We start from the raw sequence: 19684 nt of genomic DNA, 5'->3' as shown, positions 1-19684 counted from the left end.
GATCTTTGACTACTTCGCAGGAACAAATCTCAAAGATACGGTAACTACCTTCCTTGCCTGTGGACTGTTTTGTCTTCTGTACATACCCTGCTTCACACTGGTTATGTGTAGGATACATTGTTCAGCAACAGGAAAAAATAAAAAAGAGACTGAAAAGAAAGACAAAAATTATAAGGAGAGTGAAAACAATTAAAGGTGGGCAACAGGATGAGAGAAGCACCATCGACCTGTAATTGACAAAAGGACAGCACAATGCTACACCGTTTTGTTCTTAAGCACTTTGTAATTTTCATTGCAATTTGCAGATCGATCAGCCTGGGCTTGGCCTGCCTTCTCGGGACTACTATGAATGCACTGGTGCATACAGAGAGGTAAGCTGAAGCTGATACATCGTTGACTACATTTCAGAAGTTTTAGGCTGTATTTTTAAGGCAGACATATTCTCAAGAGTGGGGATAAACAAAAAGCAGGAACAGCCCTTCCCCAAAGAGACTCCAGTGCTACCCCTGGGAGACGTAATTGGGAGAACTGGGGAAACTGGAATTGGAAGGTAGCAATGACAAACATTTAAACAAGGTTGATCTGCAGCTGAAAGCAGCATGTGTGACAGAGCAGACAAAGAAGTTGTAACATAGGTAAGTATGCATAAAGGCAAGAGAGCCAAAAGGTAAATGAAAAGGATAGAGAGAAATGAGATTAAGAGCAAGTAGAAATGAGCTAGCTAAGAATGGGAGTGTAACAAGTGTCCTGAAGGTGAGGTGTTATAATTTTATGCTATAAATGTTAGTGACAATAATCTGCTGTACATATTAGTGACCTAGTTTAATTTTCCTAGCAGCATTAGAAGCCAAGGGCTTTTCACTTAGGCTCCAGTTGCTGGTATGTAGTAGTTGGCTCTGCACTGGATAAGACTGCACATTCCTCCAGAATCACTGCATGGTGGACATCCCAACCTGTCTCCTTTCCTGTGTCGCCCTCCCTTCTCTTCCATTCCTCTTGTAATCACTTAATTACATATGTGGACAAAAAGTAGTAGCTTTTCCATGCAATTCCTGCAAGATTATGCAAGTCAGAACAGGAACAGCTCCTTGACCTCTTTTAGAACCTTTTGGAAGGAAATAAACATGAAACAATTTAGCTTCTGCCAGGCTTCACAGCTCAATCAAAAAGTATCCTGTGTTAACATAAAAGTGCTTATGGATCACCCCTGTTCTGTCCCTACAACAAAGCAACTGTGTATCCCCCATTTCTAATCCTGGATGTGCTGGAGAGCTGAAGTATATGTATTTGCTGAAGTCACGTAGCTGAAGCTGCCACCACAGTAGCATTTAATTAGCCAGTTTTCTTCTGTGTAATTAAAATGAAGAAGTGATGAGAAAGCATGCAAAACATTTTGGGTTTGTAGGTATTTTGTTGACATGCTAATAGTTAATACTTTAATACTGATTACATTTAATTACAGATCATATGCTAGTAAAGGGGAGGAAGTATTTCACAAAAAAAAAACAAACCCAAATTTATCTCTAAAGGGCAGATTCATAATATTCTTAAAAGCATGCATACTTCACACAAGAGACGTTCCTCCTCTCAGTCCCTGCACTCTGACAGCACCCCTTTCTTGGCTCTGTTTCCTGCTGTCTCACTCTACTCTTTGAGCTGTAGGTAGAAAACAAGATACCTGCTTCCTGCACTTTGAACTCTGGCTTTGTCAGGACTTCCCACCACAAAGCTACAAGGCAATCTGTGAACAAGATATTTTAAAAATCTTTTCCTAAGATTTCTTTTTCTCCTCCTCTCATACAGGAGTTTTGCTGATGTGGAAGTAAGTTCCCGCTAAAATATCTGAGAGTTATTTGCAAAGTCCGTCTGATAAAAACAAGCTGACTTGTATTTTTGTTACCCGACCATACAATGTTCTGCACTTCAGGCCAAAAATAAAGTCCATTGATTGGTACCTGAAGATCTCTGTTGACTTACTAGTTTGGAGTAATGTCTGTATGGCATTTTTATGAACTGTATTTGGATATTTTAAAATGGTATTAACAAGTTTGGAATGCCCTCTCTTTCGTGACTTGTAGTTGTCAGTGGTTTCATGGACTTTTCTCTTTGTGGTAAAATAATCTTGATTAGAGATAACAAGAGTTCAGTCCTTCAGGGTGCTGTGAGCCTCATGGCTTTTTGAAGTCTGCTCTCAGTACTTTTCATGAGCTGCTTAAGAGTTTCCCAGCACAGAACCTGTTGTAGCATGGCACTTCTGTCAGGTAGGGGAGGCTGACAGGAGATGGATGGCAAGGAAGGTTCTTATCAGAATGGCTGTACAGACGTAGCATGCATTATAGCGGTGCATCCTACTGCCTTAGAAGCTGAACATACCAAAATATTTCTATTAATAAAGTTGATAACATGCACACCTTACTAATCCTAGGTTTTAGCACTTTTAGTAGATTATGCTATTTAGGATAAAATAGATTTATTGTTAGATAGCTAATCTAATATGTATTTTTATTTGCATTTAAAAAGCATGTTGAAAACAGTAAAAACATCATAGATGTATTAGATGTATTAGAATGATATTAAATTCCATTAAATGTAATGAGATCTGTAGATATTTGACAGCATAGCATTTAAGAGAATGTGCTTCCATATTTACAATCTTATCCTTGGTGAATTCTTTTATGTTAAATATAATGTATACGATATTGTCTCTAGTGTTATCTAGCTATACCAAATTTAGATACAGCAACAGGATTTCTAAGTGTTCCAAGAAGCAACAGAGGAGGTACACTGCTTCTGACAGTAATTTTCCCACAACGTTAATTCAACACAGTCCATCAGAATTTCTCTCGGTTTTATGTTTCTGGGAACATTGCTCTTTGGAAGTGGTATTTTTGGAAGTTGTAATTAAAGAGAGCTGGCAAAAACACGGGTGATGGTTTAAAAACGGACGTACAAATGTCTCATTTTAAGTAATGAAAACACAGTGCAGTAGTTGAGAGTATTTAGCTTTTGAACAGTGCTACAAATTGTACAGCAATTTTCCATAAGGGAATTTTTGAAGTTCATTTCTATTTATGATCTAACAGTTTTTCAGAATGAATTACTATTAAACAGTTTGAGAAAGGGATGAAGAATTGTAGTTCATAAAAATGGAGATGAAATCGATAATCAAGGTATGCTATACTTTGAAGTGGTTTGTCTACAAAAGGCTTGTATTTTTTCCTGCAGGCATGTTCCGCCTATGTTGATTTCATGATTTCTGTAACTAAACTAGTCCTACAAGAAAGAAATATTTCTTTCGATGAGACTGATATTTCTGAACAAATGAAAAGAGTTATGGACCTGGAGAAAGAGATTGCCAATGTAAGAAAAACATTTTTTAAGTTTACTTTAAATAACTGACTTTTTTCTTAATACCTAAGAAAGCTCACTGTAAACTGAGTTGTTCAGTTACTTGCTAATGTTATTTTATGGGACCAAAAATGTATGGGGCCTGGAGCATCTAAGAGGAACGCATAACAAGACAGACATGCCTTCTATGAGCAAGGGAAAATATTTGAGTTAGCTGTTTTCCAAATAGCCAAATGTTTTATCCTAATCTGCTCACAGAAGCCCTTCAAGAAAAGAAAGAGCAAGAGAGAAACAGACTTGGCTTCTGTTTAGTCTGTTTTAGAAAGTGAGTTTTGGGAGATGCTTTCAGGCCTCTTCTCCCTTTGTCCTGTTTTCCCCGTGGGCTGTTTGGTTATGAAAGCAGAAGATTCCTAACCCTTAGCCTGCCATGCAACACAAAGTAATGTTTGTCCTGCACAAGCTGCTCCACAATGCTGATTGTTCCAAGTGCATTTTTAATCAAACACTGTTCTCCATGAAAGTATGGCTTGGAGAAATAGCTGGAATTTGAACTTGCTTGGAGAAAAACAAATGGAAATTCAAGCATTCATGAGCAAAAATGTGGCTTATAATTATTGTTTCAGAAGGAGCTGAAGCTGAGGATGACCGCAAAACATGCTAAATGCAAATTTTCTAGCTTCAGCTATTTTTGAAGTTACACTCAGAGTAAGGGCATGAGTTTGGTGGAGGAAGATCTTTCTCCCCCATTTGTATAAGGTAAAACCACCTGATTTTGGTTTTCTTCATATTTTCCTGAGAAGCACACCTCTGGGCTTAGATCAGAGATGGAATATTATTACACGAAAAGGAGTTAACTGGAGAAAGATTTAAAGGGGTATGTGAAAGGAAACCACAAGTGAAAGGTCTCCACAGCAGTTGCTGCCAATATGGAGTACAGTTGGTAGTGGTTAAGCTGCTATTTTCTCAGGTTTTAACCTCTTTCATTGAAAACTTAGCACCAGCCTGAATGTCACTGGAAGAGCGCTGGCACTGTGCTCTTGGGAATTCGTTTAAGAAAGTACAGAAAAAAACTACTGATTGCACAATAGATTAGGAAAGAGGAAGAGGAAGAAAAACTTTTTAGAAAAGGATGGAGACAGATAAAATCAGACTTGGCATGACTGATTTTTCGAAACAGTTTAAATGGGTAAGGTCTACTATTCTCACTCCTGAGTCATTTAAGAGTACTTGAGGCAGTAGTCATGGAGGTTCTCCCATTAATTACTCTCATGGATCACAGTATCACTCTTCTGCCGTAGTTGTTACTGTACCTGCATTTAATCTCTTTGCCTTGAAAACAGTGGATGTTAAGAGGGGGATAAGAGTATGACGGGTCCAAGTGCTGATGCTGTTACAAGGTACTTCTGCATGATCATAAAGGTACAAAAAAGGATAAAAGAATGCACTTCAGAAACCTGCAGAAGTATCCTAGCAAGGGACACACTTGTGCTTGAGGAAAAGAACCTAAAGATATCCAAGAGAGTACTCAGAGACCAAGGGAGCAGTTAACATTAGGTGCTGATTTTGTCTCCTCTCAGTCTACTGTCTCCACCTTAGTTCCAGAGACCTCCCTGCGACACTTGCTGTGTAGAGATGCCAGTGATTAACTTGCCTCATAAAGCAGCACCAGAGTCACAAGTCTCTGGCATCAGGCAGTTTTACTGTCTGTAAGAAATGGCCCTAATACAGTCTGCCGTTAAGGTGTTAACATATGCATGTTTTTAACACACTGGTGTAAAACCACATTGCCTAGACTAATAAAAAGCTCATTTATGACTCCCTTTCTAGAAAGTGGTTCCAGAAAGAACATTTCAGAGAGCACCTGCATCCTGATGAGAACACTCACACTGCATTCCTACCACTGCACACTGGTCTCCCTATACTCAGTAAATACATCTCTTTTGTTCCTTTCTCCCAAGATTTTGCACTTCACATCATCTCATGAATATCATTCTTATGTTGAGTGTATGCACTGGGAACAGTGTCTGCTCAGTGCTTTGAGTGGTGTGGGTCTATGTTCCAGTGAGTATTCCTGCACAGCCTGAGCTGCATTAGAAATGCAAAATAAATCCAAAAAGTAAAGCTCCATTGTACTGTCACAAATTTAGTTCATATAATCTGTCCTTTTATACAATTTTTATCTATAAAATGCTGTCCATATTTACATAGGTACTTTAAGGTACTTTTAAGGTACTTAAGGCATTTTTAAGGTACTCTACAATTAATGCAAATTTACAGTAATGTCTTCAGCCAGAAATAATTGTTTTCTTTCTATTTACTTCCACCTGCCAAAATTCATGTAAATTGACTCAATGTACTCAGTCATCTTCTCATTATTATCTCTGATAGGCAACAACAAAGTCTGAAGACAGGAATGATCCACTTCTCCTGTACAATAAAATGACCTTGGCACAACTCCAAAACAATTTCTCCTTGGAAATCGATCATAAGGTGAGTGATCAATAATCTGTTATTTAACCTCTAATTTCTGACTGATGAATTGAACAGTGAAGCCTGACAGGTTTTTCTTTTAAAGACATTTCTTTCTTGAGTTGAGACATATCTGAAATTAACAGGATCCTTGACATGTACACTGTCTTACCTAAACACCTGATGACATTAAACTGTATTTAAAAGACTGTGCTTCTGTTTCCACTGTTTCTCCTAACTTGAAGGCAAATTTTGCCCTTTGCTTCAACACTGAAAAAAGGAAAAGGACAAAGGAGAAAAAATAATAAATCATGAGTCTGATTTACCCTCAGGGATTCAGAATGGTAGATTTTACGAAACTGGCACATACACAGAACCCCTGCTGGAAACCAGGAGAGTATTCTTTGCAGAGTACAAATGAATTCCCTTCCTACAATTACCACAGCAGCTCCAGAGGGCCTGGTATAAAAGTTAAGACTGTAGTCACTGATTGATCTAAATATTTTGTATTGTGACTATTCAGGCTCTCTCTGTTTATCCAGAGCTGCACATTCATAACAAAGAGTCCTGTTTTCCCAAAGCAAGCAAAAAGGGGCCCAGGAAGTCATGGCTATGAATCAGGAAAATCCTCCCCATTCCTCCCACTGTAGCTCCCCCAGGCAGAGATTCAGCTCCGCCTTTTCTCTTACCCTGAGCCACACATTGTTTGTGCAGTATAACCTTTAATTCATGGTATCACAAAGTCCGGCTAAAGAACAGCCAAAGATCTGATAACACAGGTGTGTCTCCTCAGTAACATTACAGCTTACTAGACATGTATATTTTTTATCATAAATGACTTTTGTGATAGGACAACGGGGAGTGCTTTACTGAAAGAGAGTAGATTTGGATTAGATATTGGGAAGAAAGTCTTTCCTATGAGCGTGGTGAAACACTGGCACAGGTTACCCAGAGAAGCTGTGGCTGCCCCATCCCTGGCAGCGTTCAAGGCCAGGCTGTATGGGGCTTTGAGCAACCTGGTCTAGTGGAATGTGTCCCTGCTCATGGCAGGAAGGCTGGAACTATATGGTCTTTAAGGTCCCTCCCAACCCAAACCATTCCACGGTTCTGTGTTTCTACTTCAGTCCCTTGCACAACTGGCAAATAGGTTAACTAATGTGTCACATGGAAGCACTGTTGTCTGACAGGCACGAGTGCATTACTGAGTCTTTTGAAGCCTGTAAGGTACTATGAAATACTATTATTCCTACCACAGTTTCATAATAACTGCTGTTTTAATTTACTTTAAATTCTTCAAGTTTAAATTATGTGACAGTTCACTTCTGCCTAGCTTAATTTGTTTCACAGTTTACTTTCTCTCCAGGTCTCAGCTGAACAGCTACCATTATAGTAATGTCAGAAACTAATTTCTCTTGTCACAGAATGGTATTGCCCTGTTTATTTTTAGCTCCTGGGGGGTGCTGCAGATCAGCAATAATCATCAGCTCTAAATTTATCTAAAACCACTCAAAAGACACATGATGGAAGTTGGTAGCATTGTTGTAATGGTCTAAGGATAGAACAGCAATTATCCCTAAATTAGCTTGAAGTTTGCTTTCAGACTCTGAAGTTTGCACTTTCAGACCTCAAGTGATTCTAGTCCTGAAAGCTTATCCACTTTCCTCAGCTACAGCAGTTTGTCTGATGAAAAATGTTGCCTCCTTCAATAAAACCTTCCTCTTAAAAGATACAGACTGGGAAAAACAAGCGTGATTCTGTATTCTCCAGTCCATCCTTTCACCCATCTGCTGTCTGAGGCACATGGTATTGCTAATCAAAGACTTCTGAAAGAGACATTTTGTTTCTTCTCAGCAAATGAGTTTCTGGTAGACAGTGCCCACACACTCAAATAATGCTAGATGGACACTACAGAATGAAAAAGAAATGAATTTTCATAGGTCATAAAAGTTATGTGAGCCTCTTGCAAAGGTCAATACCAGCACAAAGAAAATGGGGGATCAGGACCATAGAGGCAGAAAACTAACAAGAACCCTAACCCTTGTTTGGGATTTGTCTGTCAGAGCATACTGCAGGCTGACCTGCTACTCAATCAGTTCCTTCTCCAGTATCTAGTACTGTGGCATGCAGAGGAACATTCATTATAGACAGCGTATTTAGTGTGTCTGATTTAAAGCCTATTAAAATAAATCCTTTTGTGGATTTCAGTATACTTTTGAACAAGTCCTCACCATATGCTTCAGAATGGATTGTCAAGTATGCCACGAATCTTATTGTCCCACAGATATAGAGATATACTGTACTGAGAATGGGGCTGTTAGTCACACTTTGATTTAAAAGTTCTTAGCCAAATACAGCAAAAAGGCAACTGAAAATTTTACTTAAAAATACCATTTCTGCTTTTCCAGCCCATAAATGAAGGGTCATAATATTTTTAATTAATTAGGTTGAAATAAAAGCATTGTCTCAATCCTTTCTACTAAATAACACCATATTTTTAATACCATTTTAGAGCACAGAGGGTATAAATTAGCTCAATTATTATGATGATGACTCCATTTTCAGGTAGCGAAGCTATTAGGAAAGCTAAAGGCAAAGCATTTGTGTTATGCAAACATACTTAAACTGGGAAAAACCCTCACAGCTAAATGCTGGGGGTTTTATGATTTAACCATGTAATAATGCATATTGATTTTCCAGGTATTCAACTGGTCAAAATTCATAAATGATATAATGTCAACTGTACAAATTAACATTGAGAACACCGAACATGTCATTGTTTATGATCCAGAATACCTTATCAAGCTGAAGTCTATTCTTAATAAATACACTCCCAGGTAGGTATGTTAGGTATTTCTGTAATTTGCATTTTATTTCTAGTAAACTTAAAAGGCCTAAAAGCATTACCAGCTTATTACTGGTGTTTTTTTAAACAGAGACCTTCAAAATTACATGGTCTGGCGATTCATAATGGATCTTGTCAACAGCCTAAGCCGTAACTACAGGGACACAAGGAATGCTTTCCGTAAGGTGAGGAAATCAATCTCACTTTAAGTTGTAAAGATGACTTTTGTGAACCACAAAAGGTATTTTTTTAATGTAGTAGTAATATAAAAACTTAATGTATTTTGAATTTTGCACAGAAAAGCTAGATGTGTTTAGATCTTCAGATGAAGATTTATTTAAAGCAAAAAAAACCCTATGTTCCCTATGATGCTGTAGTTGAGAATTTATGTCCCATGAGATCAGGGGGTGTAATTTCACATGCACCAGCCCTGTACATGTACAAATCCAGAGTAATGCACTTTAATAGTGTGTTATTTTTACTAATTAAGCAGGTAAGCTTGTGTTGCTGTAGAAAGCACCACTCTGTTTTTTCTTGTGTACCTCTGGTGACACTAGGCTTAGTTAAAAGAGTCTAGCTAGGGGTTCCTGTGAAAGGCAGTCTGGGTCTGGGGGCACTCCACCATGGTCGCAAGTAGCCCTCTACCCAAATCATGCCGAGACCAGTGAACTATGATTGGCTGAGTGCCAGCAGCACTAAGTGACCTACCATAATCTTCATTGCATAGTCATTCTAAATTAGGTTTTATTTTAATTAAGATCAGTACTGCTAATGTTTATTACTGTTTTTTCTTTAGGTTCTGGGGGAGAGGGGTTCTATTCACTTTTCCTATGCAAGCTTTTGGTGTACAAGCAAATGCCTACTGGTGCACCCTGTTTGCGTGCAGGGAGTATCTAAGAAAGAAATAGATTAAGGATGGACAGATTTTCTAGTCTAGCCAGCTATTTGTCAGTAATGACTTACAAAAAGCTCCAACATCACAGACAGGGGACATGTCTGTGCTGTGTTGTACAGGTAACACACAAAATGGTCTTTTTCACAAGATCATTCATGTAACTTTAATGCTTTAGAGTGAAAAGAAACATTATCTTCATAGCAATTCAGGTCAAGGTGTAGCAGTTAAAGAGCTTTTAACACTAAGAGTGATTGGTCTGTACTTCTGAAGAGATGGGTAGCTGCTTCATTATTGAATATAAACTTCCTTAGGGAATGGGATTTCAGAGTTGCCCTCTAATGACACTGCTATATTCCTTGCATTCAGGTGTTATACCATTATATTATCAACTCAGCTTTATCATGTATTTATATGTTAGCATGACAAAATCCTTGCATACCTTGTAGCAGCATCACATAGAGTAAATGAGCTTCTACACTGCAAGCTCCCAAAGGTGGGAGGCTCTGACAGAAGCAACTAGTTGGGTAGAAAACACAATCTTACCACTACAGAAATGAATTTGCTGTGTAAGCACAAAGGCCCTGTCAGAGACAGAACTGCAATACAATTCCCTGTAACAGTGAAAGCTTTTTGTCGGGGTATTCCTCTTTAACCTCCCCCATTCTTAGCTTTTTGAGTAGTTTTCTTCTCTCTGCCTTTCCTGTTTTCAAAGGATAAACAATATTGCTAATGATTCTCTTTATTTCCTCAGCTTGTGACATGTTCCCATTGCAAAGGGAGTCCACCTACCTGTCATAAATGTGAATTAAATGCATGTATTTAGGGTCAACTAGGCTCCTCTGACACACACACATGCCAGTCAGTCCCCATTCTCCTTCACCTGCTGTGGGTCCAGATTTCACTGTTTTACTTAATGTTGATATTTCACAGGCACTGTACGGCACAACATCAGAAACTGCTGCTTGGCGTCGTTGCGCAAACTATGTCAATGGCAACATGGAGAATGCAGTGGGACGATTATATGTAGAGGAAGCATTTGCTGGAGACAGTAAACATGTGGTAAAGCTTTTAGCAAACATAGTCTGTGTGCCATCTAAGCGTCACTTAATTGTCACTTTCTGTACAGTTCTTTACACAGTTTTAGTTACATGTTTTACTAATTCTTTTTATATAGCAGGTCACTCCTGCATTACTTGTCTTGAGCTGGCCTGCTTTCAAAGCAACTGACCACAGCATGAAGCAACACATGAAATACGATTACATGTTCGCACTTGGAGAGGGAAAAGCATCTCTCTGCTCCACTTGTTCTCAGCCAGCTGCATCCTAAAGCACCACTGGCGCGTTAGTGCTGGACCATCCACAGGCTAATGCACACACCTAAGGAGCAACACTTACTGAAATGAACAGTCCCTGCTTGTTATTTGAGTCTGATGCTAGTTCACATCCTGCCAACACTGGACCAGGGACAACTGGTTATGTCTGTTTATCTTCAGTCACACAGAAAATTGCTGAAAGTTAATCTGAAGTTAAGCCTTAGTTGACTCTTTATCACTCCTACTGAAATCCAGGCTTAAGATAAGCCATTTTTTGTGGTCAACATGTACACAATAATTTGATCAGATGCACAATACCCAGTGGCTGGATAGCTCTCAGATTTTTTGCAACCTGAATAAATTACACTACCCTGAGAGTTCATGCCCATTCTCTTTGCTCCCACAGGCCAGACTAAACATACTACTGAGTTTACTCAGTACTAGGAGCTCCAGGTTTTGAGTATGGCCCAAGCAGCTAGTGTGGGAAAAACAAGCCTGTAATAAACAAACTAAGACTTTGGAAAAAGAACTGGATCATTATATGCGGATTTGTAACATTCTGATGTTTTTTCCAAGGTCGAGGAAATGATTGCAGATATACGTGATGTTTTTATAAAAACCTTAGATGAGCTCACCTGGATGGATGCAGAAACCAAAACCAAAGCAGAACAAAAAGTAAGTTAAATCTTAAATATTGGTAATGTTGGCTATCAGACTAAGGTGTGGGTTAAAAAGCTTTGTACAGGACTTCAAACTGTCAGAATTTGGGAGCATTTAAATAAATTATTTCATTCCAGTGTAGATGAGGGAGTTAGTCTGGATACAGACTCAAACTGAGATAAACTGTACACATTTGTGGAAATTTGTGTGTCTTTCTGTAAAGTACTAAAATTTAAAAACACCCAGATATTAATTTTATTTCTATTTTAGATGCTGTCAAATATTTCAGGATTTCAGCTATTTTTTAAACCACCCTTTCAACTCAAAAGTGTAGTTGAAGTATGTTTGGCTGTCCTGTAAACAATTCTATAAGTTCCCTTATGAAGTAAGGAACAAAACATACTTTCTAGACGTTTCCATTGTTATAATTTACTATAAACTTTACAGTGCTTTCAATGAGTAAAAAAATGTAAACAAAACCTGTGCTTAATTAACATTCTGAGGTTTCTGCAGTTGCGTCCGTATTGCATTTATTATATAATTTATGATGATTAAAAAATCTGGCTGTATTTGCTATGAGTATTGAATTATCTTGTCCCTAGGCAAGAGCAATTAGAGAGAGAATTGGTTATCCCGATGAGATCGTGACTGATGATGATAAGCTGAACAGCGAGTACCAGGAGGCAAGTATCCACAATAAGCAATATAATTAGAAAAGGCTCTTAAGAGAAAAAATTATGTATTTGCCTTCTTAGCCAAGCTGAACCGCCTGCATCTGTACAGAGTAACTCTATCCTGTGCTCCATTGCACAGGTGTAAATAAGGATGTAATAACAGCATGGTACAGCTGATCCAGTGCAGATGCTGGTATTTGACAATGTTTCAAGGGAATGAGCAAATTTTAGAGGAATTATGCTAGAACAAAACATGAAGCCAATGGTGGTCTAGCCAGTATTTATACATTTGCCACCAACTGATGGAACACTGGTTGAAGTGGATGCAAGTACACATAATTTAGGAACTGTGACTATTTATCCATGGCTTGGAATCGGTCCCTGAAGTACAACATTGGATGACCTGTGTAATTTAAACTGCATGTGAGCTTTTTCACTGCAAAATGTAATCTCAGTGTTCTTTTACCTCCCAGGTTCATTTGTAAGAGTAACTCCATTAATGTGTCTAGTATGTATCTTTGTGCAGAGTATGTCTTACAAGTCCGAGTTTTAACTTCAAAAACTACAGACATATAAACAAAGTATGTTTCTTAAAACACCATTTGAGCCTCATTCTAAGGCAGAGTTGCAGCTTGCCAAGCTGGTGCCTACTGGTTTCAAGCAGGCAGCTCCTAGCGGTTAGGGTCAAACCAGCAAATAAATGCTGAACTCTACTCAACATACATATATAAAGAGGGAATAAAGATCTCTGGAAAAAATTATGCAGCTGCTAACGTATATCTAGCTACAATATCATATCTGATGTAGCAGAGCACTTCCAACTAAAATCAAGCTGTAAATCAAAAAATAACTCAAAAACATGCTGCTTAGCTCATTATGCTTAAGACTAGCTTTTCCAGATCCACGTGTCTTTTATTGCAAATCAGTAACACCACCTCTAAGTACTTTTCCCTTTCTCTTTAGCTGGACTACAAAGAAGAAGAATACTTTGAAAACATCATTCAAAATTTAGTATTTACCCAGAAGAAAAGGTTGAAAAAGCTTAGAGAAAAGGTGGACAAAGAGGAGTAAGTATTTAAAAACAGTGTATAGTCTTTCACCAAGTTTCCATGGGAGCTACTTAAGAGGGTAATTGGTGATGATGTAACAACCTTCCTTCTGCACTTTTTCCTCCATGAGGAGGGCAGGTGAGAGGGCATTGCTCATTTCTTAAAGGCCAGCTCTACATTAGTAAGGAGGGCAAAGAAATGGAGAGATGGTGCAGAAGGTTAAGTATTCTGGAGTAGCTCTAGTCTTGCCCCATAGCCCCTGGATTGGATTAAGTGGACTCCTGGAGAGCAGCTTTTTGTAAATTCATCTGAAACATTAAATTAATCCTTGAGAATTTTGCTTCTCTTGCTCAGAGACTCCATGAGAAAAAAGAAAGGATGATTAAGCAAAGATGAGCAGGAATTTATTCCAGAAATGTATTCCTGCTCTGAATTAAAATATTATCTATTGCTATATATGGAATGTAGATGTACCAAAAGACTGAGATGGCACATCTCCTAGCTGTCCTGGCTACTCTTCCTGTTTGAACCAAATCAGAAAAATTACTTTGGTCACCATAGGACATGCTAACTCTGCAGAACTGTTCACTTGAATAAGGGCTGCAGAGCTGGACTTCTGTTGAGGGAAGGCTTTGTATGGTCTAAACAAGGAAAGACGGAGGGAAGGGCTGTTGCTGTCTTCAGCTACATAATGGGAGGAGATATAGAGGAGCCTGACTCTTCTTGGAGTTGCACAGAGATAGGACGAGTGAGAAGAGACACAAGCTTGAACACGTGAATTCTGACTAGATGTTAAGAAAACCTTTTCACCCTGTCACAAAAGACTCAGAAAGGCTGTGAGATCTCCATGTCTCCATCCTTGGAGATACTGAAACCTTGAATGGACAAGCCAGCTTGTTCTCATAAGTGTATATTAATTAGAAATAACTACTGTAAGTTTAATTGCATTCAGAGTTTACCTAAAGTGAGCCTAGAAGTATCAACCACAGCTGATAATCCTCTGATAGTTATCATTTATTCTGCAAATTAATTTTCACTTAATCAAGCAATAGCCACTGTTACAATACTTTGCATAGTGTATGACTGGCATATGCAATAGTTATCAAATAGATAATTTCTCACAGAAATTAATTTCACTCAGCACGGAGCCAGGAAACACAACTTCTGCTGTGTAAGGCCCAGCTATTTTATTTTGCAGAGCCATTATCTCATTTTCTCCAACATCTTTTCTGAAATTTTATTAGATGTGTACACCAGTGAACCACATCAAAACGCTAGCCCTGCTTCTGATTTGAGGAATTCCATTAGGTGACCAGTGATGAGAGCCAGTAAAATTGTGAACTGGGAGGGGGAGGGGGGAAGAGTTAAAGCTTATTATTTCCCCTGTGTTAAAGTGGACCCAAAAGCAATGCTGAGAGCCTGCGTCAAGGAAAGTAGATATTACTTAAAGCATATGATTATGAATGAAGCCACACCTCTGCCACAAGAGCTCATGATGATCTTTGTCTTTACCTTCATTGCTAAAGAAATTGTGTTAAGGAAAAATGATAATCGTCTCAGATCTGCTACACCTAAAGCACTGGTATTTGAGATAGCTGGATGTGTGACAAGATAGGTGACATAGAAATCCTTTTAAGTAAGCAGTCTTAAAATAAGTTGCATTATCCCCAAATGTTTATATACCCTTGTAACCTCAGGTTCTGTGTTTTGGTTTCTTTATTTGGGAAATTTTGCCTGGACAGTGCTGCAGTGTGAGTGGAAATAGAAACAGAAACTAAGTATCATTGTTAATCAGTTTGAATAACAAAGGGAAAGGGCTACAGAAATTATTAGGGGACTGGAGTGTCCGACATACAACAAGAGGCGAAGCGCACTTGGGACTTGACCATCTCCAGTTCCAACCTCGTTATTCTTTGATTCTGTTACTCAGTTTCTGGGTTTGTTCCAGTAATCATTAACTTTGCCACTAAGAACTGAAATTCTAACGTTTATTCTTCTGTTGTTACTAGGTGGATAAGTGGAGCTGCTGTTGTCAATGCCTTTTATTCAGCAAGTCGAAATCAGATAGGTAAGGCTTACCAGCTTACTAACTGGATACAGATTTAATGTATTTATTTATACATTAATGTATAAATTATGTATTTTTAAAATCAGGAAGTGAAACAATCTTAATACAGGGGTTGCAGAGTAGCTTCAGCACAGTAAAATTGGAGGTTTCATTCATAGTGTTTTCATCTCCTCATGTTTTGAATTGTCTTGGTGCAGAACAAGGACAGAGGCTTGAGATTCAGCCATGCAAACAACAGCAGTGTGGAATAGTGAGATTAACAATCAAGCAAATGTGGTGGGCCCAGTCTTTTCTTTTTAAGAGATGAAGAGGGAGTATGCACCACTTTTACCTGGCTAACGGAAAAGTCACACAGCTTCCTGCCATAGAGTACACATAGCTTCCATTCCTTATAGCCCCTTCACAGTCTCTGTACAAGCTTCTTCAGTATGGCTTTGGAATGATGCTGAATTTCATCCTGCTGGTTAATAAATACACTAGTCCATTGGCTGAACTGCTCAGAATCCCGTAACCTTTCACATGACAGGCCAGAATTACACTTTGCTTTCCATAAAGGTAATTGCAGAGTGTGAGACCAGTCTAAACCGACTCATTATCAAGGCAACAAATGTTCTGCCTTTGATGACGAAGTAACACTGAATTATCAGTGCAAAACCCAGCTTATTCTCAGTTTTTATTTCCTCATTTCCAGCACTTTCTGATATGTAGCTGTAAGATCTAGTGCTCAGCAGACAGACTCTGGTGATCAGCTTCACATAAGCTGTGCTGAGCAAACTTTGTCCCATGTGGCAGGAGACCAAGAGCTCACGAGTCACTCACTGCTTCTGGAGCACATGGTCACCGGTCCAGAGCTGCTTCAAGTCCTAGGCATACAGAGAGCCTACATGGCTCTGTCATCACCTTCTTTATGTAAAAATAAGCATGACAATTGGAATAAAATATTGGGCTCAATGCAACAAGCATTTCCCAAAAGTCAGAATTTACTCACCACTTCAAGAATTATGAACCACAACATATCAGAGCTCCATACTAGCATTACTTTAAGTAGTCCCATTTAAACTGCAAGTCTTAACTCTTAGCTATCGTAAATGCAAAGTCCTGACATACACTCTTACAAGAAATATGGCTTGAGAAAAGTTTAAGGGATTCTGAGGCATCCTTAATTGCTGTTTTTAAGATTTAAAGTCTGCCAGATGACTTCAAGTTCGCTGCTGATGTGGCGTTTCATTCTGCTTCTTATGTACTGGAAAAAATGAAAATGAAAACCTGGTAGATTAAACCAAGGAAAAAATTAAGAGAAAAGTTCATTACAGTGAAATAGGTTTTGTCATGCTTTTAGGTAGAAGCATTTCTAATGTCAGCCTACCCAAAACTATCTGATTAAAAAGAAGACAGAAGGCATTAAAATGCTTTTAAAGCCACTAAAAAAAATAAAATCCATTTTAGCTAAAGATTAGAACATGGAAGCACTGAGATTTGTCATCTTGTGAACCATAGCAGCTCTCTTCACAGTGCTGCAAGAGCCACAAAGAGTTTTCAGCATTAATTATGCCTCACAATATTTCTGTCAGACCTGTTCTGCAAGTACTGTTATTTTCTACATTTCATACACGCAGTGTCCTTTCTAAGCCATTAGTGAGGTACTGTAATCCACACATAACTCCTGAAAATAATTCTCTACAAAATGGGAAAATGAAAAAATGGAAAAATAAAAATAATTAAAAAACCCACAAACAACAACAAACCCAAACCAAACAAAAAAACAAAACCAACCAAACAAAACAAACAACAAAACACTATTGTCCTGCCGGGCTCTGCACAGAAATGAAACAATATTATTTCTTGTTTATTTATGGACTCCAGAGAAAATATTTGGAGGAGACATTATTTTCATTGCTAGGGGTGAAATTACCACTTCTCAGCCTTCAGTAATGGATTCTGATATAATCCCACTTCTTTTACCAAATGAACCATTAAAGCAAGGTGAAAAATATCAGCTACTATCTTGCCCTGGGTTCTTTTAACACTAGTGTCAAAAGTAGTGTCACTGATCTGCACGACTGCCACTACCAGACAGACTCCAGTAGCAGCAGTGATCTGAAGCTTTACTTTGGGACCAAGTCTCTTACTACATGGCAAAAAAAGCACTCCCTGCTGTTCAGTCTGCAAGTACAGCTACACTAAGCCAAGTGGATGCAATTTTCTTTCAGGTTTTTCAGGGTATGTTTAAAACAGCATCCTAACAATTCCACAATTGGTGTTCTCTGTGTAAAAACAAAGTTCTGCAAGTGCAGAAATTTAAGGAAAGAGCAGTAGGTTTATCATGGAAGACATCAACAAACTAAGCCAAGCTTTCCAAAAGGATTGTTCTTTTTTAATTATTTTTGACCCCACTGAAGAATTGAGGAAGATAAAAAAAAGTCCTGCAGTCCTAGATTTTCAGGTTTTACAGAGTCAGGGGATCCATTAAGCAGATTTCTGTAAGTATGATCCTGCCTTCTACTTGTCACCTGTGTCTTTGAAATAGCTTGCACTTTCAGAATGACAGAGAGCACTATTCTGGCCACAGTGGGACTGCATCACTCTCAGCCTTACCATCACATAGGCAAGAATGAGGAGGCATGGAGAAAACTCCTTGTATTGGTGCAGTCAATAGCAGAACAAAAGAACAGAGTCCACTACAGATGGTGCTGTTTGCACAGGAATTCAGCCTACAACACTCACCTATTTTTAGGCTTCATGTCATAGTGAAACCTTTGATGATAACTTGCAAGGTCCATGAAATTTTCCAGTTAACCCAAGCTGCTCTGGCTTTGCAGTGGGCTCTAAAGGTAAAACATGAAATAAGCATTGTGAAATCCAAGACGGACTTCACAGAGACAAAACCACGTTGACTTAACTAACCAGCACTGCTTGGTTAAGGATGGCAAGATGGTGCAGTTTGACAGGAGGTAAAGCTAAGCGAGCAGTTAGCTCAGTACTCAACATTTAGCTCAAAAATCTGCTCAGAAGGTTTTGTTTAAAACAGCTTTGTTCGATGATTTGTAGAAAAGGAATCATGATTTGGGAGACTGAAACTGGTGGTTAATATGAGCCATAAATTCTTACCTCATCCTTTAACTATGGCATGCCACAGGATAATTAAAGCAGTGTGATCTTCAGTGATGTCTGATTTAGCTTAGTATTATGCTTTTAAATTAAAAAAAAAAAACACCTCTGAAGAGGAGTTCTGTGCATGATGCATAGGAAATTTAGAGCTCCATTATCACACTTTAACATGGTCTGATCTTCACTGTTCCATCAGCAGCACTGATCATCAGAAAGCCACTTAACCTGAGAAATATTAGCAAAACCGCTGCTAGTAAGGTGGGCCACTATGTGTTCCTTTAGGTGCCAGCTACCTGACCCACAGGCAGGTATGCAAAACTGAACTGCCCGGCGCTTCCAGCTGTTGCAGGATACTGTGTGAGACTGCCAGCACTGGTAAAGGCATTACTGTTCTCAAACACATATTGGAAGAAAAGCAGCATAGCTTTTTTTCTGTCCACATCTGCAGAGACTGATGGAAATACTGCATGCCTTTTCCTGCCTTGAATATTCACAAAGCCGAGAAGTACCATCTGCCCTTTAGATCCCTAAGGAGCTACACTTCTTTAAATCTCTGTGTGAAATGTATCCTACTCTGGGAGGAATGCCTACCCACTACAGATCTGTATTGTGTAACAGAAGTCACAGAATATATTGTTTCCAGAAGGGTGAAGTTAAGTAACATCTATGAGTTCTGACATTTTACTCTAAAAATAGATGATGTGATAGAGTATTAATTAAACTAAACTGAAAGTCCCAGGGAACTGTCTGCCTCCAGAGAGGGAAGACGGTCCCCTTGTTTCAAGCAAAAGACAGACTGACATGCAAGCAAGCTAGAGTGGTAGTATTCAAGGCCACCAGGACCTGGATGTAGGACTCTGAGTAAACATCTTGCAAGCAGTAATCTCCAGAAAGAACAGCATTCTGGTGCTGGGCACTCCAGGTATTGCTGTTTTGCCAGTCCGCAAAATAGCCCACTACACACTACAACATTTATACTCTTCTTTACTGCCAGTACTTCCTGATAGTAATGTCCAAACATTTGGATATTTAATTCCATGACGAGGTAACGATGTAACAGGATTACTGTGACTGTAGGCAGCAGTTTGCACAGGACAGCAGAAACATTTTTTTCCTAGCCTGTTTATTATTTTAGATTTTCCCATGCTGCTTTCTCCTCTTGAAAGAAAATGCTAGAACTGTACTGGATCTGTGCTGAAATGCAAGAAGTATCTGTTTTCTTTCTTTCTGTGTGTGAAAACTCATCCAATTACTTGTT

General features: G+C 38.7%; 1 protein-coding gene across 2 annotated transcripts in view; it reads left to right on the top strand.

Annotated features, from left to right (window-relative positions):
• The window catches only part of MME (membrane metalloendopeptidase), a 46278-nt gene that overhangs the window by 13782 nt on the left and 12812 nt on the right, over positions 1-19684 (top strand). For both annotated transcript variants that reach the window (XM_065674724.1, XM_065674723.1), the window contains exons 8-17: positions 306-371; positions 3226-3360; positions 5737-5838; positions 8515-8651; positions 8751-8844; positions 10485-10613; positions 11444-11542; positions 12130-12210; positions 13165-13268; positions 15260-15318. In XM_065674724.1, coding sequence (XP_065530796.1) covers positions 306-371; positions 3226-3360; positions 5737-5838; positions 8515-8651; positions 8751-8844; positions 10485-10613; positions 11444-11542; positions 12130-12210; positions 13165-13268; positions 15260-15318 — 1006 coding nt within the window. The remainder of the gene's footprint in view (positions 1-305; positions 372-3225; positions 3361-5736; positions 5839-8514; positions 8652-8750; positions 8845-10484; positions 10614-11443; positions 11543-12129; positions 12211-13164; positions 13269-15259; positions 15319-19684) is intronic.

Source organism: Lathamus discolor, chromosome 3 (assembly GCF_037157495.1).
Source record: "Lathamus discolor isolate bLatDis1 chromosome 3, bLatDis1.hap1, whole genome shotgun sequence".
Taxonomy (NCBI): Eukaryota; Metazoa; Chordata; class Aves; order Psittaciformes; family Psittacidae; genus Lathamus; species Lathamus discolor.
This window is presented reverse-complemented; position numbering and strand designations above follow the sequence as displayed.